This window comes from Spodoptera frugiperda, chromosome 30 (genome assembly GCF_023101765.2).
Source record: "Spodoptera frugiperda isolate SF20-4 chromosome 30, AGI-APGP_CSIRO_Sfru_2.0, whole genome shotgun sequence".
Taxonomy (NCBI): domain Eukaryota; kingdom Metazoa; phylum Arthropoda; class Insecta; order Lepidoptera; family Noctuidae; genus Spodoptera; species Spodoptera frugiperda.
In genome coordinates, this window is record NC_064241.1 from 2487433 (window position 1) to 2513445 (window position 26013).

Here is a 26013-nt window from a genome sequence, read left to right on the forward strand (position 1 = left end):
AAGGTTTGGTCCCTTGGCGTTTCGAGTACGGCATTATCACGCACCAATGAATTCAAAGGATTACCTGTCGAATTTTGATGGTCGAATTATGTAGCTGATTTATTAAATGAAACAAGTTGTATTGTAAGACTTCTTTATTCGGCGCGACCACGACGGTCGACGAAGAACTGTTGCCTCACAAGACTTTCTGATTGATTATGTACAATTAATTTACAGCATCTGAGTTGCTGCTTTTTTGTTGAATTAATTTCTCGTTTTTCCTTATTCTCATTAAAATTTTCGTTCATGCCATACTTAAGTCCTAAACGGTTGTTTTTTATCAAAGGCTACAAATAAAAAGTCGTGAATGATGTATTGTACCACTGCTAGGTTATCGCTGTAATAGATCCATCCTATTAGTGTTGTATCCTATTGTTTTGTAGGTAGTTTCTTTCGATATAATATCAACGAGCGAGAAACAATAGGTCGGTTCAAGCCGTCCGTCGCGCGTCGCTCGTGGGAAGATGCAAGATAACGCCACAATCGTACTTTCATCTGATCACGCATGATTTAAGTGCGAACAACCCGACAATAGTAACAAACAGTCATGTATGTCACTACATAATAGTATCGTGTATTTCTTTGATAGATACAGGCTCATGCAGCTAACTGTTTTTTATTTTTATTTACATCATTTCGATGTCATCGTTGTAAAAATTTAAATCTTCCTTATCAAGGAATCCACAAAATTAAATGTACAACTACGTATGATACTTAGATATAGCTGCAAGAACCTTGACACGCCTCAGTTTTTATTATTCATGCTGAAGCATTTCACGGACATGTAAGCGACAAACCTTCGAGTTAGCTTACATATACAAAGTCGTATAAAGTAGACAAATTCGTTAGGGACACCTACATGACACGGTAGGCGTGTGTTGCTGTCGGAGATATCGCCGGGGTCACCGACAACCCCTCGGCAACAACCAAACTGTAACAAGTCACGCCACTACTCCGATTTGTCACTGTAAAACGCGTAATACATTGATTTTTATTTTTCACAGTTAAAGGCGGTTTGTGTGATATGAGGAAGCGTTATTTTTTACTGCTAATGATAGACAATGAAACTTTTCGAATTTAAATGAATGATTCGGATGAACACCTACAGTAACTCATACTCGCTAGTAGCGTAAATATTAGCTTTTTGTTTATCTTCACCAAAATTGTAATTCATTAGTCACCAGTAATTACCGCAACTACAAAAAGGTAGTGCTGTTGGTAAAAAGAAAACGCTCTTTTACAGAAACCGTAATGCAGGGAAGGAATTTACGAATAATATTACTTTATAAATAATCTTGTCTCATTAGTCCAGTGGCGACGTGTAGACGAATTGAAAATGTTGTAACAGAGATAAAACTGGAATAAATTGTGAAAGCTGACAAACGTGAGAATATAACACGGAATCTACAGTTAATTTAGAAGGAATGTCTGTATTTGTATGAATTACAAGTAATCAGTAGCAGGCGGCGCTTGATCGAATCTAGATCCTTTCTTAATAGCATATAACGAGGCAAGAACACTGTTTAATTAAACAAATTAATCTTTTTCAATTACTTTCATACATTATCTGATGTCGAGCAGAGTGCGATAAATAAAGTTTAGTGCTTAATAAGTACATAAATAAAAAGCAATCGAACGATCTAGATGAGCATTTAAATGGTGAAATCATCTAGATAAATTAATTATGCTGGCCAATCCTCGGGCATCTGAATGAGCAATTGTCTTTATATGTATTACTGTACCTTTAACCCAATATTTATTACCATACTTTCGAATACGGTCGTATGAAATGTATTTACAATCCTGTTTATAGTAAGGATATGCTTGCCTACTTAAAAAGATAAGATGTATAAAAGCAAAGCATGAACGACGTGAATGCTTATCTGATTCTGAAATCAAAACAAAACGAACGCGATGGAGTTTAACCTCGGCTAGTTTTTTTCTGTCGATGAATTAGATTTTATTTATGAAAGAGTTAATTTGATCAATTAAAGATTAGAGTAAAGAATGTCTATTAAAATTAAAACGTCGCCGAATAGTATCCTTAAATAAGCGACACGATTACCAGTCGTAGTTAACAGATAAGATGAGAGGTATTTAGAAGTTTAGAAAACAAAGGCTAACACAAAGCGAGGAAAATTCAAACAGCAAATATCTGAAGTCGTAATGGAAACTACTATCAACACCCACATTATGTACCGTTGTTTCGCTACAGACTTCTGCCATTAGAGCCTTTTTTCTCTCCATCCTTTTCATCCGACATACTGACTTATATTATTTTCCTCAATTTGCGAAACTTTGGTTGATAAACGTTAGGTTTTTACTTTAAGAAAGAAGGTTGGACGTGCATTTTCCGCGTCCGTGTAAGATGTATTTGAGAACATACAAAGGAAAGACTGAGGATTATCACATGTGTGCGATCGCGATCATGAAACATTTCTGCACGTGGTGCGCAAAAATAGATATATTCTGCGCTTTTACTCTATAAATTTCTCGATTTCGAAGCGAGAGTTGCTATTATTTAGTTCAAGCGTTCATAACAAACATTTTAGTTGCCAGTAACGAGCTACATAAATCTAGTTTTAGTGCGAGGTCGATCAGTACGAAATCGCTACCGACTGTTGTTTCACTAATGCGTACACAACGCAGTAACCCGTTTGACCACAAAGCGCCAATGCTATCTAAAAAAGTTCATAGGACCATTTTTTCTTTGATCGTGTTTATCGACGCAGCTAAGTCTCGTTTATTTCAATTGTCACCTCTGTTTTGCTATCAATAAAATACACTGAATGAGTATTACACAAAGTATTCAAGGACCCATTTCAAAAAAAGCCTAAACGTTTTGGTCGCTTACGTGAACAGGCGTGACTTCTATTCAGACTTCCGTCTCTGTTTCTTGAAAGTAATTCTTGTCAACAAAGTATTTTTTAAAGTTATTACCCAAAAATTTTAAAACGTCTCAATTTTGACGCTGTCAATAAAACTGGACCGTGCAAACTCGGTGTCATAAAAAACAAGCTCTTGCGTTGTTTCGGGAACGAGGTTGTCGTAACAAAATTCCCAATAAAGCTTTGTGACCATCGAATATTTATACACAAGCGGTCCAGATGCCTATCTACTCGTAGCTAAAACTGAAAAAGTCATTACTTAAATAAATGGAACACCGGTTACTAACCCACAAGTAGTGGCTTGACCTGAGCGCGTATCATCACATTAGTCACCAACATTGACATTTACGAGCGTGTTTTTGATTCTGATATGAGAAAACCACATATTCATTTTTCAAACGAAAGAGCCGCTATTTAAATCTACTTGATATACAGTAATACATATTCGAAAACATAGAACATATAGTAACTCATTGACACAACAACGATAAGATTGTGTGCTCACTTTATTAGTATTACAAAAAGCTTTCATTACACGCACAGTTCAATATACAGATGAAATCACTACGCGACGGAGCGATCGAAAACCGTCCCAAATTCATTATATTTAGGGTTTGATTTTCCGTTATCTAACTGTAGGCATTGAACTGTTACGTAACGTATATGATATCACGTTGCGGGGTAAACGATCCGACCTTCCACACGCATCGGTGGACTTTCCCGCAACACGACTACATTAGGTACTTATGTTTATAACAAATGCTCACTATCTACAATATCAGGGATAGCTTTACTCGTGCGCCACAAGTAATACTTTTTATTGCTGCGTACACACCAGTTATATGATAATTTTAGTGTACCAGTACCGAATGTTCACATTTGCATTTACTTTTTATTTTGCGAAACTGGAAATCGATTTCCATATTCAAAGAACTACGAGATAATGTATACGAAGTAAGAATTAATTATATAAATCTTTTATGCTATTAGAATTAATATGAAAGCCTGAACTACTTTATTTATAACTGTTACAACTATATACTCATAATTTTATATCGTAGTTAGCTTCCACGAAGATTCATCTGTTTATAGGTGTGAAATGTTACACCAATAATTTCAGACGGAACGATTATTAAGCATACTCGAAAGCAGTTGAATGTGAAGTTTATTATACGTGAAGACATGCGTTTGTAGGTCGCACTCGAGATGCTGAAGGCAATTCAATTAAAACATTTCATTCACACTCATGATCTTTGAAAGGCGTCGTCTTATGCTGATAAAGCTATTCCACTGTTTTATCACTGTTATCTTCTACATATAGTTGTGATTGTGACACTAGAGGTTTACACGTTTAGACAAAATAAGATAGGATACGACATAACCTACAAAAACATACAGAAAAGTTCCTCCAGTAATACGCCTGCAACTATTCAATTAAACTAGATTTAGATTCCAGCCATGGTCGTCCCACTGCAGGGTAAAGGCCTCCCAAATTACAATAAGCCTTTTTAATTTTAATGTTACATTTAAAATAGACATCCAAACTTTCTACAAAGCGTTCCTAAATAGGAATCACGTGTCCTGAGACCACCACGTGTTGTATCTCTCCTGCAAAGTCACGTGCGCTCAATTAGGTACTAGGAGCCAAACCACAGCTATTTCTGTACGGAACATATCTTTCTCAATTTGTTACTTGTTGGATAATAACATCCTTTTGACAACATAATTATTCAATCAACTGTTTAGTCTCGACATTGAAATATTTGTTTATGTGCAATGAAACAATGAACATAATTGCTTATAGAATGTATTATTAGGGATGTTTAATTCATGTAATGGTAATGAGAAGTAGTCTATTCCGTGTAGATTCATCAGTTGTATATCTGTGCGTGCACTCGTGTGCTGCATAGGGCAATTAATCAGATATTGTCTCAAAACCGTGGCTTAATATTATAAATATACCCAACCATACATTAAGTACTTAAATCTAGAACAGCATGTAGCAATATACCTAAGATAAAAAAGAAAATGAGTATCTTAAGTCTATGACCTAAAACACTTAATATCTCAAGGCCAATGGTTTTTAAAGTGTTTTATCAGGCACTTAAGTTCCTGCAATGTATGAAAGCCGCACCCGATCAAATAAGGAAGAAGATAACGGTGACCTCTCAGCATCTATTATCGCGTGTTGTGTCTTACGATGATACCAAAGTAATCTCGAAACGGTTTCATAAAGCTCCACTGTTATCTGTCCTTGCCTTCCGACGTTTCGATACTCGTTTTAGCCTTGATAAAATTCTCTTTCAAATAACACCGACGTACCTACAAACATTTCTCGTTTTAATTTATGTAATTACTTTTTTTATGTTCACCTTAAAAGCAAATGTGAATTACTTCAGACGACCGTTCTGCCCCAAAAGTTAATGAGATGTTTAAAGTTTTCAAAGCTCGTCATTATCACTGAACAAAACGAAACTAGAAGCAATTGCTACAATCCAATTAAATTACAAATTCAACAACCCTAAATCATTCAACGTTCAAATTGAGCTTTGATTTTATTAACTTTTACACAAAAACGTTGCGCATAAAATATTGAACAAGTTATCAGAATGCAGTCATGAAAATAAAGCTATGAATATATTATATTTGGTAACAGACTGATGTATTAACTTTTTATAGATATTGGTGATGTATTTGGAAAGCTTATGGAACGGATCGAGGTGACGCAGTCATCCCAGAGCCATCCGCAGTTTGCAGCACGCGAGACAGAATCAATCGCGCCGTAGAGAGCAGCTGAACAACTTTCTCACCGCTCGCGTATCGACGCGAGACCGGTGCGTACAAGTATGGTTGACGACGGATGCCGCAAACTAGCAGCGTTTGCGTCACGAAGCCTTCAACCAAGGGTACGGATGGGATCACGGATAAGTCGTGTTCAAGACTCTCCAAAGACCCATTTTTGAAGGTGTTTGAAGTCCCAGATTTTATCTTAATTCACCCTAACGTATAAGTAATACAGTGGATTCTGCTGGGCTAAGCTAATTGAGACCCACAAAAGGTTTATTTTCTTTTATTTATAAAATTCTCCTTCGGTGGTCTAGGTTTTTACTGCAGTGAAAATCATTCTTGGTTACACTTCCCTTCAATAAAAAATAGTTAATCGCTTTACCGTTCATGGCAAGTAAGAAAGAAAAAAAGTCTCGTTTCCTATTCATTGGCTTTCACGTTTCACATTCATCAAGTGATCAAAGCGAGTCGAGAACCCTTTGATCTGAGGCGCTGTATCTTTAAAATATTGTTATTTGGAAACACTGTGTATTGTTCCACCGACAACTTCATTCAGGTCGTGTTCAATAAACCAATTGTCATTCATTTATACATTAGGTTTACAATTTACTTGTGAGCCGATTAAAGTTTAAGGGCAATGGTAATTAAACGCCTGTGTTTAATTGGATAAATGCTATTCGCTCATCACTTGACACGTACGTGTTAAGTGCAAGAACATCGGGAAACGCAACACTATATCGGCTTTCTCTTGCGACTCGAACAGCTTTATCGGCTCGCGCCCATAGAAAACTGCCAGGAGAAAATTATGAAATCACACCATCGAGCCGCACCGAGCACCGCGCCCGTCTCAGCCTTACGCAAATGAAACTTTATTTGCTACGCCCGCTTTATATTGTAACGGTTTACTTTCATATATTTATAGCGATATTATTCGCCTCTTCCTTAGCGTGGGCTTGCAGAGATAAACTTTCATGAGCATGCAGATACATCTCGCGATTCGAAGAAATGATCATGCCAAAACGAACAAGGCAGAAATTGTTATTGCAACGTAGTGCTTGAATTTAATTATTGTTTTAATTAAATAAGGTAAATATCTGAATTGATTTTAATTATAATCATGCATTGCAAACATCAGCACAGAGGTTATTCCAAACGTCTCTGCACGTGCTGTAAATAAGTTGAATGTACTACTAATGCGATGTTTTTGAAAGAGATATGATATAAAGGTTCAATGATTTGTTGTTTATTTGTTTTCGTAGCTAGATAGGCTTATTTTCGTTGTTCGCAAATAGTCGAGACAAAGAATTATGTCTTTACCTAAAGAAATGTAGATAAACAGATGAAAAGAAAATATTCAGAAATATTATTGTGAGAAAGAATATGAATAAATCAAAAGTTACGATCATGTTGTAACATTTCGAAATAAAACGACACGTCGGAATGGTAATGGAAATCGGCGTGTAATTCTCTATAATCCGTACACAATGGTAAAGATGATTTGTTATTAAAACCGGACCGAGTTGGATGCATCGAGACCGCATGACGTTCAGCCCTGAATACTTCATTAGATGACTAAACGGAATCGTTAATAAACGGCAGAGAGGTGCAATATATAATCAGACACAATACATTTGCACATCATCCAGAGATCTTATTTGACTTGATGGTCAGCCACAACTTTGCTCTATAATTATCTGGAGCACGCGGTTCCTTTCAATTTTGATTTCAGCTCAAAGTTGTTAATGTTACTAATATTTTATTTACTTAGTAACGCAATCAATGAGCAAATCTTTATTAATACGTATGAGTAAATGAAATAGTTTAATTCAACATCACATAATGGTGAATAGGTATCAGATAACAAATAAAGTAATTAATAAAATTGCAATTACACACGACTTAAACGAGCCAGCCTTCCAAACTCGCGCGTTACGTGGAAGCAAAAATGGAGTTTAATTTTCACCGTAACATAAATCATTGAACATTTAACATTAATCGCGTGAAGACATGCGATTTAACACTGCGCCGATACAAATCGTACGTACGGTCATAAGAAAAGGTGGCTTTTTTTATTTCACATATAACGATGATTTGCACGTTCCTTGGCAGTAGTACGTCGACCCAACTGCAGCATCCAGCACATCTTTTAAATTAAATTGTTCATCGGGTAGTCATTTGTCTTCAAATCTGTCTCAGCGTGTGAACAAATGGGGGTCGCTCATTGTTTCTTTTTTGCGCTAAAGAGGTTCATTAGCACTGTACAAATATAAAACATAAAGGATTTAGTATTTTTGTTCAGCGTTTAGGCTTTATTTAGGATAATGTGAATCTCGAAACACAAAAGTTGTTGTTCTTAAGAGATTCGTGCGGTACTCGCGTTCAACTATAACGAGTGTTTCTTTAATTAAATCGTAATCTACAACAACCAGATAAACACTTAATAAACAGCCTACCAGACACAGACATTATACCACCTTCGAATCCCACCGGAATAAAATTAATTCCGTTTAGACATTTAATTTAAGCTTTTGTTAATAAAATTAATGACCGACCGAGAATCTGACCATCCTACAAAGGAACAGGAGATAACAAATCTTTTTTTACTAACTCGTTTATGAAGAAATACCGAACATAAACAAATTACTGGCTATAAATCTTGAACTATCAGTAACCAGTAACATAAAGGCGTCGATCTCCTTTCCCATGAGAACGATATTTTCTTAGGCAAGGAAGTACTTCTGCATAGTGCAGATTTGATCTGCTCGAGCATATAATATTAATCCGGTGCGGTGCGGCAAGGCGTCATATCTCGCCGGGTGGCGAGTGAAAGCCGCGTGAAACTTCCGAACGGAAGCCAGGCGGCTTTCTACCCCGCCTCCTGTCGCAAGCGAAGAAAACTAACCCTGTGCAACTACGTACCGCAGAGATAGGGCGTTGACAGCTATGCGGTTTACGATCCCATTTAAGTGTAAAATGTAATACAACACTAAACTTTCTACGGTACAATGTTGCGAAAATATAGCAACTCGTTCGTGAAGGAAATATGGCTACAGACTTCTTACATAAATTTAATCTAGATTTATGCTTTAGAGTTGGAACAATTTTGTTGCAGAATCCAAATTAAGTGTCAAGATTTCATTAACTCATCCTTTAAAATAACAAATACAATACAGTGCCAATCACTTCATTCGACAGGCGCAAATATTTGATAACTAAATACATTTTAGAAAATCTTGACGAGGCACTGTCGTATATCGATGTAGTTATACAAAATTTTCAGCTATAAATATCAAACTTATTGAATTTTATAAATAACTCGTTTTGTATAAGTATCGCACATTATATTCACCTATTAGGAAATGTAAAAATGCAAATCTACTGACCACATGTATGTAAATATGTCTAATAATATGTAAGAATATAAATTGTAGCAATGTAAACATTAGACTACCGATTGTAAAGACAAACGTCTACCGTGACTAGGAAACAGCGTAGAGTAGAAGCGAGTATCGTATGTTCCACGGGTATTACGTGGAACATTGTCTACATGGTGTTATGTTTACCTTACATTGTCGACACTATAATATACAAGTGGCGATTTCTATACGCGAGCAATTCAAGGTCACTCGCCACGTGCGATCGTCCATTGTGTTGTGTGAACAGAGTTGCTTTATTTAAATTATTCTACACCCTTCCATGTGTGTTTGATGTCGACATAAATAATTTCCTTTACAATTGGCCTCTGAGATAATTATTTTGGTCATGTGAATATGTAATGAAGCGGTCTAGCAATTTTGTATGACTAACGAAATGTCAAATTTTAACGTCCATGAATGTTTTTGTATTAATCTTAATTTGCGGTTTTTGACATTTAAGACATAGCCAGAATAGCCACCATGTAAAACTAGTTTCTAGGAGTTGAATTTGCACATTTCAGCAAAATATTTAGACTTTAGTAGAACCGAATTCCTTCGGCACTATCTAATAATACCTAAAGGATAGAAGTGTAACCTCAGCTGGCAATAAATACAATATCCGCAGTAACCTGACATAACACAACAGAGCCTTGCCTTGCAGCAAGTGTCGCAAGTGGTCATAAAACAGTAATAATGTCCGCGCAGAAACAGTAATGCGCCGTAATACCGCGTGATATGTGAAGTTGCGTAAACAAATAACTAAATGTAGGTACGATAGTGAGCCGAGATTTACGAGATCAACTGAAGTTGTGCTCCACATTCGAGGATTACGAGATGCGTCAACAATCTGCATTGTGGAGCGTCGTAGTACCAATACACGATCAGAGCAATTCCAGAACAGTAGTAGACGAAACTGCGTAGTGGAAAGTTTTAGGTCTGAATAATGGACAATTTGCCATTCAACTAACTCATAGGGTTGGTTATGACTTTAAAACTTTAAACTAGATTAGTTATGAATACTGTAAATACGAGTAGTGTGTAATTAAATATTAAACAGAACCTAGAAACTTATATTCACACTACATATTATCATAAATTGCAATTTAATACTCGCAAAAAACGTAATTTAAGCATTTTCATAATAAGCGTTAAAGACTTATGATTGACAGCGTCTCGAGGATACGTAGAGGTTGAATTTTAAGCGGCTAAAGACTGGACAAACATTTGTAGGTGGTCTGCAGTGACACCTGATTAATAGTCCATGTTAAAACAAAACATTTCCAGAAAGAACGTAGTCCTCAATTACAGCTAGCATTATCTACTTATTGCGTTGGACGCGGTTGCCAAATTGATTACCCAAAAAAGAGGCGTATGATGTATGAAGAGTTTCTTGGAATAATACACAATACATGCTTAGATAAAAAAGAATACAATCTTACAAACACGTGTTACGAATGTAATTTTTGCAGTTTCGTAAAAGAGCAATAACCATAAAAATGTAAAAGCAAACATTCGTGACATTGACCAAGACGACCGTCCTTGTGAAAGTTCTATTATATTGAAATTTTCAGCTGACTTAATGGTGAATTAACTAATGCAAATGTTCTGTTGACACATTTTAAATAGAGGAATCAGTCACATTGTGGTGACAAGAATATGTTACAATATTTCACCAAAGATTTATTCAATGTTTTGCTGTGACATGAATAATGATGATGATGAAGTGAGTCCGATTTACTTATCGGACTATTCATTTCTTTATTAAAACATTTTCATTAAGCGTTTAAAATACTACATTGGAGTTGAAGTAATTGATTACCTAATGAACTTGTGACGTGGCTGGTCGAGTTTAGTTAACAATTCGCACCCAAACGTGTCCGTTGCAAACGAGAGCACAATGGTATATGCGTAACCGACTGCCAGCTGTTGTTCCACAATAGAGAGTCGCTTCGGAGAGTTACGCAAACACCTCCATTTTGTTTACAAACTATGTTTTGAATTTTCAAACGCTTGCCTCTAAACTATCGATAGTTTCCTTATTGTGTTGTTCGTAACTATGATTCATGTCAATCAAGCCTTTGTAATGTAACCCGGTCAACTTTTTATTGTTCTTATACATTGTTGCATAAACAAATCCTTCAACACGTCACTTGCACGTTAATAAATCGTTCTAAATATTAAACCGTGTTTCGATAAAAGTAAATCGACAACTATAAAATATGGTAGAAAACGTTAACCGATCGAGTACACGTGTATAACTAACTATGGCGAAACACGGTCACATCAAATTGAAATAAAACAACCACTATTACATCAGGACATGGTAATTTATTGTACAAAAATAGTGTGCGAGCGTGAACTCATGCCTCACAACATACACAAACAAATATTAAACCTAGATTTTATGTATAAAATGCATTCACTCAGTATGTTAGACATAGCCTATTTTTGTTTATAATATAGTGAGGTGTATCGTTGAGTTTTACAACCACGTGTGGCACGCCCCATATAAATCCCAACACAACAACAGACTCATGGGCGAACTTGTTTATAATACATAAATATTCGTAGATATCGACGAGAAAATTATTACACATTTTAGTATCAGAGACGTAATAACAACATTGGTTATCTAATCCGATTACATATTATCGTTTATAGTTAAAGCAACATCACTAGACGTATCGTCTCGTAATAAAGAAGCTATTGCCTTCTTCCTTTTCGATAAAAAGCTTAAATTTAATGAAGGAGGCCCAACTTCAAAGCGGTCTCTTACTTACTTAATAAAGAAGACACCGATAAATTACCCATTGGATAAGTTTGCGCTAACACGCATTAAAACTGAATTTAAAGAAGACAAGGCGATGTAATAACTCCTCGTCTTCGCCCGAGTCTGTCGTAGAGATAAAAAAAAGTAAAGCAAAAACCAATTTATCATGTCGTCCCACGCACGCGCCGAGCAATATAAGCAAACACACATAAAAATAAAAACGTAAAACATAGAAACAGCCCGTAGAGTGTAAAACCCAACGATAAAGACTGCGAAGAACAGTACAGTCCATGAATAACTTAGTTATATTCACATTATCTACATTATTATGGAACTTTATCTGGCATCACTAACTCCGTTGGACCCTCACCTTAACAATAGACTGACACAGGTACGGAAAGAGGTTTTAATTCACCGTTTCACTTTTGACGATACTTTCAAAGTGGCATATCGAAATGACATTTCAACTTGTAACCGACAACAACAATTTGTCAATTACTTTGTTGTGGTCCATGATTCGAAAGCTCATACCATTTAATAAATATTTATTGGTAACTCAAGCATTGTCTCAACAAAACCACCGTGTAACTTAAACTACAGTTTTTATTCAAACGTCCTAAATGACAATATTATAGCAGTCTGTTTTTTTACATATCTCCTAAAAAAATCGTACAAAAACGGCCCCTTCTGTACACAGTTTTAACAAATACAGATAACGAACTGGTATAAAAAGTATATATCATGGCATTTTATCTACAGCGCACCTGTTATGTAACTATTAGGAACGTAGAAACGAGATATTAACAAACTTAGTAACTTAAGTCACGTAACTACAGGAAATAATAGTAATTTCAAGACTAACAAAGATCTCGGCGATGAAACGTGATGTAAAGTGCAAATAATGATAAAGATGATGAGTAGTGTAGACGATAATGACTTCAATGACGATGATAATGATACTTTCGTGAATTTTATGCCTGGACGTGATGGATGCAGTCGTCAAACGTGCCCGTCGCTTACGATATTATAATAACTTTAATATCTAATGCTTATAGCTTGATAGTCCAAACGTGATTACTACATTTTTTAAAAGGTTTTACAAAAATACTGATAAGCGCAGTAGAATCGAAAGATTTTAAGATAAACTACTGAAATGATTAGTGACTTTTCAGGAAGATTTTATGAAATGAACGAAATACTGTTGTAAAAGTTAACACTAGTTGGAGAGAGCAAAGATGACTTATAATGAAAAAAGTCATTAGCGGTATGAACCGGTGTGCGCGCACGAGGCGCCACCCGGAACGGCGCGCGCGGTGAAAACCGCGGGAAACCGCAATAGTGAGCGCGCAGCCGCAGCGCGAGAACCGTGTCAGTAGTGTGAAACGCTAATTGCACACGGCGAGTTATGGTGCGCCCGGCCTGCAGCATCGTTGCAGCTGCTCGTTTCACTAAATTGCAATTGATTTATAATATATCATCTATCATTATATTTCGATCACCACTCCTCGACATTAACATTTTATTAACCGCGTTCAGTTACAACTGTACGTGAATTCACCTAACATACATTCACCGCTTGACATTAACGCCCACTCACAACTAGTAACTAACTCAATAACTCATCCCCTACAATTCGAAATAAACTTTCTACTTTGATAAAGACATCAATCCTTCTCTGCCAAAGATGAAAAACGGCGAATTTGAAACCTCAACGTGTGTCCAGATAAAGTCCCCCATCAGTTTCCTACGCTATTGTTATCAATAAATTAATTATAGAATCTACAGGAAACCGATTCGGAGATCTCAATTTTTAGTGGGCCTTGGTGAGACGCTCCGTGCATGCCTCGCTGAGACAATTTGAGTCCAGCTCAAATGGCGAGCGTAGAGCCACCTGGACTGCTCGACAACACTAAAGTTCCACTTAACATATCGCATAGCGCTACTCGAACACGAGTATCTCAGGCAGTAACTAAGGCTAAATCACAAATGTTGCGCGAGGGCTCACCGGCTACAAACGCCGATGAACACCCCGTATCAGACACATCCTCACTGTTTTTGCCATCTTGTTTAACACTAGATTCAACTCTGTTGTTGTTATTATTCACCGCACTATTCACTTTATGATCTTTGCTCGCGATACATCCGTTCACAGCACTTTCACTTTTATCGGCGAAGAAGGAGCGACGGTCGGAGTTCGTAGCCGGGGGCGAGGTCGAAAACAACTTTATTTCCAGGTCACGGTGGCCATTCATCGAGGTGACGATCTCAGAGGATATGTCTAGAGCGAGCGGAGAACGAGGTTCCGGCGAGCTAGCTCTTCTCGATGGTGGGAACAATGAGTAAAGATTAGGGGCGGAATATGTTTCGCCGGCGTTAATCTCTCGTCGTTCCGGAACCCTCGATGAAGGATCACTCCAACTCCGTCGCAACGTCGTGTCTGCTCCTCTTTTTCCCAGTGGCCCAACTACTTTCATTGATTCTTCTAATTTAGTGGGTGCAAAATCCCCACAAGAATTTTCATCGAGCAAATCTGCGATGGAATCAGCATCCCAGATTTGGCCCACAGGGTCACAAAGACGACACTGACACGAACTAACTGCAGATTCAGCAGGCGAAGCTGCCTCTGCTAAGCCAAAGCGGGTCGCTTCTAAAGCCTCTCCTAATGCTGAAACTCGATACGTCTCCGGTACTGGTTCTGGGTACTCTAACACTTTTACATCCAAACGATAAGGCAAAGACATTTCCCGACAGTACGTATCTTCATAAATGCCATGTGATGAATTTAATCCCGAAACCGCACAGTGATCGACATCACCAAGATCCAGAGCAGCCCCTGATAAATCATGTGGTACAATATTATTAGGTTTTCTATCCTTTTTACGTCGTTTCCGCGGTTTAATAATCCTTGGCAACATAGTCTCAGAGTTGGTCGAGCCGGAACTTTCATCGCTCGCGACACTGACCGCATCCGTGTTGTTGTTACGTCCGCCTCGCGTGGAACGCGCTTGCTGCTGTTGGTTACGCGGCCTGTTTCCCTCGGGTGCATCACACCGATCTCTTGTGATGTGTTCCGTTTGTGCAAGCGGCCGATGATTTCGCTGCTCTGGTGCCGTGGTGTACTTTCGTCGGTCGTGTCTGTTTTGTATAATTAGGGGTGCTCCTTGTGCGTGCATAGCTAACTTGGATACTGGCGTGTTTCGAGATTGTGGTGGTGCACGTCCGGCCATCGATATGAGTGGAGCGCCGAGCCATGCATTCGGGTGCGGTACCCCATAGGGCGGATAGTAGGGCGGCGGGAAACCCGGTGCGGTGGTGGCATACTGAGGGCGAGCGGGTTCGCGGCGCCCTAGGGCGGCGCGCTCGCCCGGACTCATCACTGCAAAAGGGGTGTTTAACCCATATTCGTGAAAGTACGTGTCACTGTCACGGTAAAAGTCCGAGTTGCAACGCGATGTCGTAATCGTACACTAACATCTGAGGCGAGTAGCGGAATGCGCGCGTCCTATCGCCGCGACAGTCGGCAGAAGACTGAAGTGAATGAGTGCGGTGCGAGCCGGCGGCGGGCGCGAGTGTTGAGTGGGAGCGCCTCTGACTCGACGAGCCACGCGACTATCGTTGTAGCGTCGATGCACCGGAAAACTTTACAACCCTAATCGCTTTACAATTAAACCGCTCGACATTGTTTACTTTCCTTGCGGAGACGAAAAAAGAAAACCGTGATTGTAATTGTTCATTTAAAAGGTAACGAAGCAAATAAAATCACAGCTCCGATAATAGGCGATTCAGTTTTTATTTATGTTGAGAAAATAATCGTATTTGCGAACCTAACTATTTACGTTTAGTACAATGATAAACAATATTTTCACGGAAAGTGTAGAGATCGCAAGTAAATATGATTTAAAAGATAAATTATAATAAGATAAAAATTACTTACCATTTTCCCCAACATTTTATTACCAGAAGTAACGTTAACTTACCTGTAACAGAAAATAAGGAGTGTTAAGTGGAATACCTCACACATAAGGACAAGGAACTTTAGGTGTCCTAAAAGTTAAAAGTTTAACGCAGTTACTAGCAAACAGCCATAATAAAATTCATTTATTGAGCAGTAAATTGTTTTGAAAACTGCTCCACCTGAATGGGTGTTTAATGGCACACTTTCTCGGCAGGAGTGTCAAATAAAAATGAATTTAGATGCATCATAAAGTGGTAAAGACACCTTTTAAAGATGACAATTTATTATTATCAAAATTATAGCTACTTAAAAGCAAAACTTGAAGTCAAAATAAAAATTTCGCAAAGTATAACATTCGTTAGTAGAAGAATGTAATTAGCCAAATTACATTCAATTGTGTAAAATTCTTTAATTGATAGTGACATTGGAAAAAAACATTAATTAGTAGCCTAAAAAAAGAAATACTTAGGAAGTATTTCGCAAAACCTATACATAGTACCACAGTTTTGAAATATTGTGAAAATTCTCGATCATTTTCAGAAAATATTTTCTAAGAAACGTAGACCCCTAGATAATTTAAATTGATTCCGTAGCAAGCAAGCATCGACGAAAAGTAATTTGAAAGTGTATTTTCTTTGTTGTTATTATTCGTCGGATCCCGTGACGTGTCCGTCGACCTCTCACCGTTTGTACCGGAGGGACGGTGAAAGTGAACTTCATGACTCACAAGTCACAACTCTTTCTCGATAAACGTCAGCTCAGTAAATATTACATGCATTCGTCTTACTATCAAACCGCGCAGCTGTATAATAAAAGAAAAGTTTTTTAATATAATTCAGTTATAAAACATGTGTTAGATATCAGTTTTGATTTATATTTTCTCACTACAAGCCAAATTCTGACAGCATGAAAGTATATGATTTATTGTCTAAAATAGAAACGTTTTAGATTTAAATTAATACGTACAAGTATCTTATATTTAAAATGAATGTATAAAGTTGAAATTGAAATCGTCAAAGTCGATTAGAATAGAAGTCATTAAAAACTTTATATTCATAGTTAGCACGCGATAGTACCATACTTCGATATGCAGAAACGTGTGTAAGTTCATTTAGCATATTCATAATAGGAACTTTCATCGGCGCGAATAATGAAAGTTAGGCGAGTCCGATGCGTTCACGATACGTTGACTAATTATCGTAAACAATTCTTTAATATTTATTTTTTTATACGTTTATATGCCTACGATAGCGTCGTGGTGTTAGTAAAAGCGTATACAATAGGAATTGATTTGTTAATGTTCCGTGGATAAAGAGCTTCGGGCAACATTGTTGATACAGTATACATGTCTTACAGTAAAGCCTTGGAGCTTCAGCCCATTAATAACTAAACATTTCTTTTATTTCATTGTAAGCATTTGCAATAACGAAATAGATTCAATTTTATAACGCCTCGCTATTGGTTCGATTAAGATATTTATTAATGACGTGACTAGCTAACAAAGAAGATTTTTTCTGTAACCACTTTGTAAAATAAGAGTATTTACTCATAAATTCTTTTCAAATAAGACACTAACAATTCTTCTGTGTACGCTTTATGTATCTCTGAATAGAAACCAAAAAGAACGCACATTTTTATTTCTTTTTTTCTGAGCACGCACAATAGCTGAATAGGCACATTTATTAGGGCCCAGTAAGCCGGACAAAGAGTCCAAATGTTGGTTGTAAAAGTAGCATAGATAATATTATATCATTAAACGTGTTTGTCATTGCCACAGGAACTGTGACTCGTAAAAAGTGTGATATCACGCAATGTGTCGACCCCACCTTTGGAGGGTTGAAATAAAACCAACAACAAAAAACATTTGATTGTAGAGTATGTTTTTTTTTCGTTCTAAAAGGGTGGAGACTATCTTTATGTTTAACATAAATGATTTGGAACATGAAACCACATTAAAGTTAAAGATAAGCCTCTACGATAGTCACATAACTGCATCGCTTTCCCTAATTTTTTGTTTAATTACAGAATAAAGAAGTTAACGACATCGTTAGGAAAATTTGATATTATTGTGTAACTGTTAAAGTACATTCAAGCCATGATTGCTGTGCTTGGAACTCGCTTTCCATAAATAAGTTTACCTCCTTGCCAATCTGCATTGGCTAAACAACTTTAGCTCATATTACATGTGGAGAGAGACAATAATAGCGTGCAGTTAGTGTCACGTAACATCGCAGTGCATCATTCAGATCGTTCACGGCGGATCAGAGAAAGTGTTCAGATTCATTGACCCTTGCCGTCGCGTGCTTAGACAAAATCAATTTACCATCCACTCTCGCTCTCGAATAGATGCGTTAACCGACAACACTGCGGTTATTACGTGTTACGCTTGTTACGAGAGCATCGTTGATTATATCTCTAAGGGAAAGTTATTAGGTGTGTATACCAAACTGGTCTGTGCGCTACCCCGAAGGCGTCATCACAATTTTGACCGTCTGCAGTCTACGAGCTTTCTCTTCTGCCGGACGAACAGAGTATCAAGTTGCAGTACAGCAATTAGAAATGCTGTTGCGTATAATGTGCTGCACTAATAACACGTAGGTACAGCTTAGTAGCGTTTCTTCATCCTACCATTTTCCCGGTCAATTTACTTTAATTGCTATGTTTATCTGTTGGTAATCTATAATAATATTGGTTTACCCTTCACTAACTGTTTAATGGTAGAATGGTTTATTCTATCCATGTTGCAATTTGTAACCGCAGGGACTTTCTTCACTGGTAATTAGGTTCTTTTTGCGCAAAGAGAAATCGCTCAATCGAAACTATTTTTCAGCGTGAAAACAATTGGTGCTAGTTGTTAATAAAGAGGCTGTGTAGATTCGTTACAAAAAGGTGTTTTATTTACTATTTCTCGGTCGATAAATAACATAGTACAGATCGATTACTTTAAGGTGTTTATTTAACACCTCTCACACACGCCACTTAGCATACTCGAAAAAAGTATTACCAAGCATTACATTCGAAAGTCCCCAAATGTTTTATTTGCAGATTAATTATCATCGTTACCGGATACACTTTCCATTTCCACTCCTTTTATCAACAGGAGTTATGTATGGAGTCTTGTAAGTGCTTTATCAATACATCCTTCAACTTAAGCTTCTAATGGTCACAACTACAATGTCTAGGTGAAGGTTAGATAATTTTATCCAAGAAGTACTCGTTTACTTCACATAAATATAATATATGATTATCTACTATACCTATGGAAAATAATTTACTATCTACAAAAAAATAACTCGTGTGTTCAATAGGTACAACGCTAAGCTAGAAACATAAAACTGTTGTCTATAAACAACAGAAATTTGTAATCGCGTCCACGCAGTATTAACGCTAATTCAAGGTCAGTAAATAAACTGATGGATGGATTATTTTATCGCGCTGACGTGTCTAGCTAGACAAACAGACCAAAGTTCATCGATCACATAGCAAATGAGGACATTATTTTTACTATCTTTACAAAGAAAACTGCGCAGTGAAGCAAAACAATCGTACCACTTAGCGAACCTTTTTGACTGCGAAGGAACTTTGTCACTGTCAACGAAACTACATAACGTATGACTTGTTTCACTTCGTATTAAAAAAATAATTTACATTGTCATTTGCATTTAACGTTTTTACCAGTCATTTGTGCGAGTGCAATGTCTTCCGGTGAATGTTCACGTAATTGCGTTTCCGTCAGTTGCACCAAGCGCCGCCGCCGGCGCAAGTGATCGGCCCGTTTATTGGATAAACAGCCTATTGTTTGCGCTAATCACCGACGTGTTAATAGCTATTTTAAATGGCTACTCCACATTATGTGTTATTTATTAGAGTGCACCAGTCGACACTCAGTGTAACTGGTTCACAAAGTGCAACGGAACCATTAACAACATTATCACTGAAAACAATTTTATTTCAGACTCAGACACATGATAATGAGGAATTTAACGAACGAATTTGCATGTTTGATACCAATGCATTGCTGCAGTAAATGTGAACTAGTTTAAAATTCTTATAAAAAGTATAATCTGTTCGTGCAGCGAAAACAAAACAATGTTTAGATGTGCCTGCGTTGTATCGAGGCCTAATGCGATTTTGATTGGCGCCGCTCAAAGCCTGCACTTTCACTAACGCGTGAAGCGTTTACGTTATGGTTTCTTTATAGTCTGTATCTGTTACATTCACTAAACTTCGTGCTTTGCGTTTACTGCCATTAGTCTGTAATACGAGTTCTCGATTGAAAATCACGACGCGAATCGCATATTCTATGCATAAGCGTATATCTGGAACTAGCGCACATAGAATCGATTATGCACTTTCTCCACTTTTTATAACTACTCGAGTAATGTCCAAAGCTAAAATGTCCTTTTACATTTTTTAATTCTGCCAATCATTCATCACTTTGTAGTTAAAAGTAAATTAATCATTTCAGTTTAGACAGTGCGGTAAAAAAGCGCATTAAAAGTTCATAACTGTTAAATACCAGTTTTAGGGTTTATTGCGGGAGTAGTGTCTAGGCGCACAGCGTATAATGGATGATCTCGCCAAAGAAATTGTAACTTAATACAAAGTTATGCGTTTTCGCGGCACGAGCTCACTTTACGAGGCAATAAACCATGACGTGTCGAGCCTCTACCACTGAGCAATATTAAGAACTATGCCCAACCTCATTTGTATTCCACTTAACCATAAATTGGAAGATTGTTGTATGCAAGTATCTGTACAGATGTCATTACGAACAGATCTATGGCACTAACTCGGGGTTTGACTATTAAGTATTAAGATCGTTGAATTTCAATACTAAATTCAAGTCATCACTTCTTATGTACAATAATGTATGGGCTTTGCAAAGCAAATCGGTTGATATGCGAGCCTCGTAGTAAAGCGAGATTGTTTACTTTTAAAATATAGTAAATAAATCATGTTATACCGAATACCCTTCTAAATAAATGGATTTATTGGGACAATAAACAAATTGTGTCGTCTAATACTTTTCGACTTTTACAAACAAATTCAATAAAACAAATACCTTTTTGAGAGTTATAAAACCCTGTACACAAGCCGTTTCTACAAAATAAATTTACTCGTGACATGATAAATACTTGAATGGACAATATTACCACTTACCACTGTATAATTATATGCAAACATGATTTCTAATAGAAATTGTTCTCTTAAAAGTTACTTCAAGTTTTTAAGGTTAACGGGACAAGTTAATGGACTTCAGTAAACTGTCACCATAAGTAGATGTCTTTTGTCATTGGTTATTTGTAGTCTGTTTAAAGTAACAACTCTTAACCTTCTTGGCCTCGTGAATAATCAATTCAATCAAAGGAAAAACAAAACAATAGTTTAATCGATTACAAAAGGAACTTCAATGCAGTGTCCACTGCGATTAAAGACGCTTTCAAACTTGGCGTTTTGCCTTCTTCGGAAAATGTTGCTATAGGCAAATGAGCGAGGATCATGACGTCATAAAACAATTTCCATTTACTTAGACACGTAATGGCAACGGTTTCTAACTTCCGCCAAGCCTCGCTGCACTTTACATATTATATTGACCATTTTATGTTTCATTTGGCAACGTACCAAGAATACATGGCAGTCGAGGAGCATTAAGAACGTTTTTTAAAATTCTGCCGTTCTCAAAGATAGCATTAAGTTAGTATTGAAAAAGTGGTAGGGGAACGAATGGAAGGGACGACACAGTACCTACATGTTGACCTTCAGACTTCACGAGGACAAGGGCGTTTCGCCCTTGCACTTCGCCCGACGTCCGCCCTCTGAAAAGTTGCGCGCCCCTCAATGGGAGGTTTGATCAGTTCGATCTTTATAGGTTTGTGGTAATAACGAAGTTATCATAGTCCGAGTTTGTGGTAGGAAAGTTGATGTTTAGGGACGAAGTAAGGGTACATCCGCGACCTCCAGACTGAGTCCTGAGTCCCCGACAAGGGCGCCACCGTGCCCTTGCATTGCGCCCAATGTCCGCCCTTAGCCGTAGAGTTACGTTTAGAACTCAACAGCTATTTAACGCGTCATTAAATAATAAGTTGTTTGGTTCGACGGAACCAAATCAATCTAATCCGAGCGTACACAATAATTTAGTCGATTAATTAACTAGAAAGAGAAATTAATTGGAAAGTGACTTGAATTATTAAAATTGGCAAGGTTAAAACTCTGTTGCTACATTAAAACTCTGTTTTTTCCTAGTACACTACCCATTCTGATAGACATGTATTGAAACCATAGGTGTATGTATATTTTTCTTAGTTTTGAACACGTTTAGGGCAAATAAATAATCCAGGTTTAGTAATATTCTAATGTCACTTTTCCTCTGTAAAGGTTTGTATAAAAAATAAATGAAACACCATAATACAGTTTTTCATTTAGACTTCAACATAAATATTTTGAAAATAATTGTTTCAAGATAATTGGAACTTTATGTGGTTATTTTAATGAGCAGAAATGCTTGAAACATACATTTTCTTACTCAACTTGCATGTAATCCCTACAATCGTGCCCCAAGTCCGGAGCCTTAACAATCCCCTTCGTGTAGACTGTATTAAATTTACAATTTGTCTTCAAGCGCTCGCCCCTTATCCAACCTAATATCAAAATTTATTATCTCTAATAGGTAATTTCGCAGGCTTTTTGTTAAAGTTAAAAACCAGACGCATTTAAATTCAAACTCTCATTTTCATTCAGAAAGTTACCCGTTTTTCTCGTTAATTTATTTTGTCAAGGGAAAGTTATAAGGTTGCGTATTATCCATTTTAATCCCGGCTTCAATTGAACACCTGACGTCATTAATATTCAATCGCCGGTTTGACCTGGTTGGGGTGGCAACCGCATCAGCTCGTAAACAACGCACTTTAATCTTGGTTTGTATTGTAACCGACGTTATCAGTAACTGTGTAACCGAACCCTAGCTAACAGCGTACGTATTTGTTATCAGTCATCAAATTCAACTGGAAAAGGTTACGTTACTGCACGGTTGTATGACTAAAAGAATTATTATAATGTAGAATAATAGAACAAAATACGTGAGTACAAAAATCAATAATAGCAGCGAGGCAACATGCGTGAAGAGAAAATGAGTAGACTTTTCTCGAACTAACAACGATCCAGCGTGATCTAAGAGTTTGTAAATGTGTTTCTTAATAGATCCAAAAAAAGCAAAGAGCTGTAGCCAACAACAAAAACAATTCACTAACATGTTCAGAAACACAGTTACAAGTTCGTCCGATGTTATTTGTTCTGAAGGGCACCCAGGACGAAGAGAATCGCCTAAAACTTCATTCCGTCTGGTACAAATAAAGCCGACATGTGGCTGTATTAATCTCGAGATGATACAAGTTTCCTAAAGTTTTAATTAAAACGAATTTATATTTCTGCCTGGTCTCCGTAAGTACGTGAGTATTATACTAATGTCTACTACTGATTACACCCGATCGTCAAAAAGCAATAAAGTTTGGGCAAAAATCGTTACGGCGAAGTTGAACGTCCATAAGTGTGAGACTAACGAGCCATGGTCGTGAATCGTGATGAACATATAGATTTGATAAATTAAGGATGAGGATATTGTATGAAAAGAGGATATTATTAATTTGAGTGTTAAAATTACTTCCTTTGTAACAAATAACAAAACAACATGGCTTTGGGAAGTTAGACTAAATGTCTAATTGATGTATTGAAATTCATAACAGATTATTTTGTGAGCGAATCAGGTTTATCTATGTGTTCGTGGTTTTACATACGTATTGTTATAAATAAAAAATATAGCGTTATTGGTTAGTGCAAGCACGAACAAAGAAATTTAGTTTTCTTCACCTTTTAGTTAAGTTGAAAATTAAAAGACAAGAAATGATAATGCACGAAAAATAACAGACTTCAGTTCGTATACTAATTAGTTACACTAGTGCAAATATGTAAGTGGAGCAACATTTCACTGTATGTGTATTTTGGACTTTTCAAACAAAAAGGATAATCCCTAGCGGATTCCCTCACTTGTGTGAGCCGCCGCCGTCACACAGCGTATTTAATGCGACTGCGACACTGCGACCCCATTCAAATCGCGCTTAAACCTACAAAAGCCAACTGTAAATGTCATGAAAATTATTTTACATCTAATGTTTTATTGTCATACAGAGCTGCTCCCACGACACTGCGATACAATAAGATCATAATCACTACTCGACACTACTGGTATTCGAAAATAAAATTAAACCATGGGACTATATCTTTACACGCTTTTCTTTTCAGTTTTATATTCGCATTATATCTTATTGTTTAGCTACGAATGAGAATCAAAACAGTCTGTGAACGCAAAAAAATACCGCTCAAGTTATTAGCTAGAAGTTAAATAAGAGTTTTCAATAGATGCTCTCGAAACGTGACGTGTAGTCTTTACATAAAGGCGGTACATTGAATGGAACTCCGAAGTCCTAACAAAAGGCAGTCGTGTATAGTCTAACAAATGATTATAAACATTATTCAAGACTCATTACTAGAGCTTGAAAAGCCAGAATACTATTACACAAGCAATGTAATTTACTTAACAAAGTAACATCGGTGCGCTATACAAAAACAGCATCACTGAACGTATCCTCAACAATACAGAGGAGGTAACATTTCGCAACGTCTCACCATAGCCGGGTGCTCTTGCGCAAATCGCTGTGACGTCAGCGCGTTTGGTTCCGGCTTCACTTTCGCGAAACACTTTCACCGGTCGGACGAGGCATGGCGCCGGCCGACGCGACGTGTGGCAGCGCCGGTAACCGGCCCATTGTCATTCTGCTCGTGACGATCGATGACCAGTTAAAAATAAACACCATTTCGAGTGTTTACTCGAAAATCGTATTTCGTGACATTTTGTACAGAATAAAAGTAATTACCGATTTTGAATACATTTTCTTTTTGTCATTTAAACGACTTGATATTTTTTTGACCTTAGTAAAAAATAATTGATGTAAATAGATACTTATACAAATAAGATGGAGGTACTTAAATATAATTGAATCTATATATTAATACGTGATGCAAAAACTTTGGACCGCTTTTTACGAAAATTGCGCGGACGTAGGAGCATAAAATTTGGTACACTTATAGTTTATGTGTAGGAGAAGTGAAGAACGCTAATATTTTTCAAAAATAATGCTTTTAAAGTGCATTAAATCAATAAATAAAACATTACACACAAGTATTTGACAAAACGTCAAAATCGATAGACATTGCGATGATATTTTCACGTCTCATATGAATAGAGTTTTATAAAAGAGTTTGTTTAAGTTTGAGTTAAATAAAAATTATCCTTGAACGTATGTTAAGTGGTATTGTAAATTAAATCGTATATGGTCGAATTTCGACCACTAGGCGACCACTAGTATTAATAATTATTCTTGAGAAGACACTAAAAGGTACACTACAAAGACTTAAAAAAAGTTCCCGTGGCGACGTAGCTTTTGTCTTTATTTTAAATCCTACGTGGGAAATGGTGACCACAAGAGACACGGTGAAGCTCTCTAATTAGAAGCTCGCGAAAGGCGAATTTCACTTTATCCGCGCGCGTGAGTAATATACTATGTATAAGAAATCATTACGTAATAAGTCGTATGTTTGACTATCTCGATCACGTAGCATTCGTTACAATAATTTTGTTTCACATTTATTACTACGCCTGGTAAACAATAAATAAAGAGTTATTCCTTTATCGTTCAATGTTGTAGAATAATATTGCAGTACATGTTAACAAATTGGAGTTATTACGGAAAATTAATATAAAGACTATTATGACTTGTCGATGTTTATTACGTGAACACAAAAACTATTTACGACAAAATTGAGAGAAACGTTTAACGCTAAGCGATAAAAAGTTAACAAGGCGAGATGCCACAAATGAGGCATTTTCTCTTTAACAAAAATCGCCACTTTCAATGTCGTTTCAATATGACCCGAACAGACGATATAAAATCGTGACAAAGCAATCAGTATTTTAAACGATTTGTTCGATAGATGTCCACTTTCATAAATATTTTTATACTTTGACAAGAGTCTTAACTTAGAAACGTAGTTATTGACTTATGAGAAGACATTTTGAGTGATATTTTAGCGTTGTTACAAGAA

At 36.9% G+C, this 26013-nt stretch overlaps 2 protein-coding genes across 2 annotated transcripts in view; both read right to left on the bottom strand.

The window, feature by feature from the left end:
• The window catches only part of LOC118269600 (CCR4-NOT transcription complex subunit 6), a 130233-nt gene that overhangs the window by 84981 nt on the left and 19239 nt on the right, over positions 1-26013 (bottom strand). The window lies entirely within an intron of this gene.
• On the bottom strand, positions 11439-15509 carry LOC118269609 (uncharacterized). The gene has a single exon (XM_035584792.2). It carries the CDS (start codon positions 15272-15274, stop codon positions 13859-13861), a length of 1416 nt encoding a protein of 471 aa, XP_035440685.2. The 5' UTR covers positions 15275-15509; the 3' UTR covers positions 11439-13858.

Excerpts from the sequence above, each read along its gene's own strand:
- LOC118269609 (XM_035584792.2), bottom strand. The coding sequence starts at position 15,274 with ATGAGTCCGGGCGAGCGCGCCGCCCTAGGGCGCCGCGAACCCGCTCGC.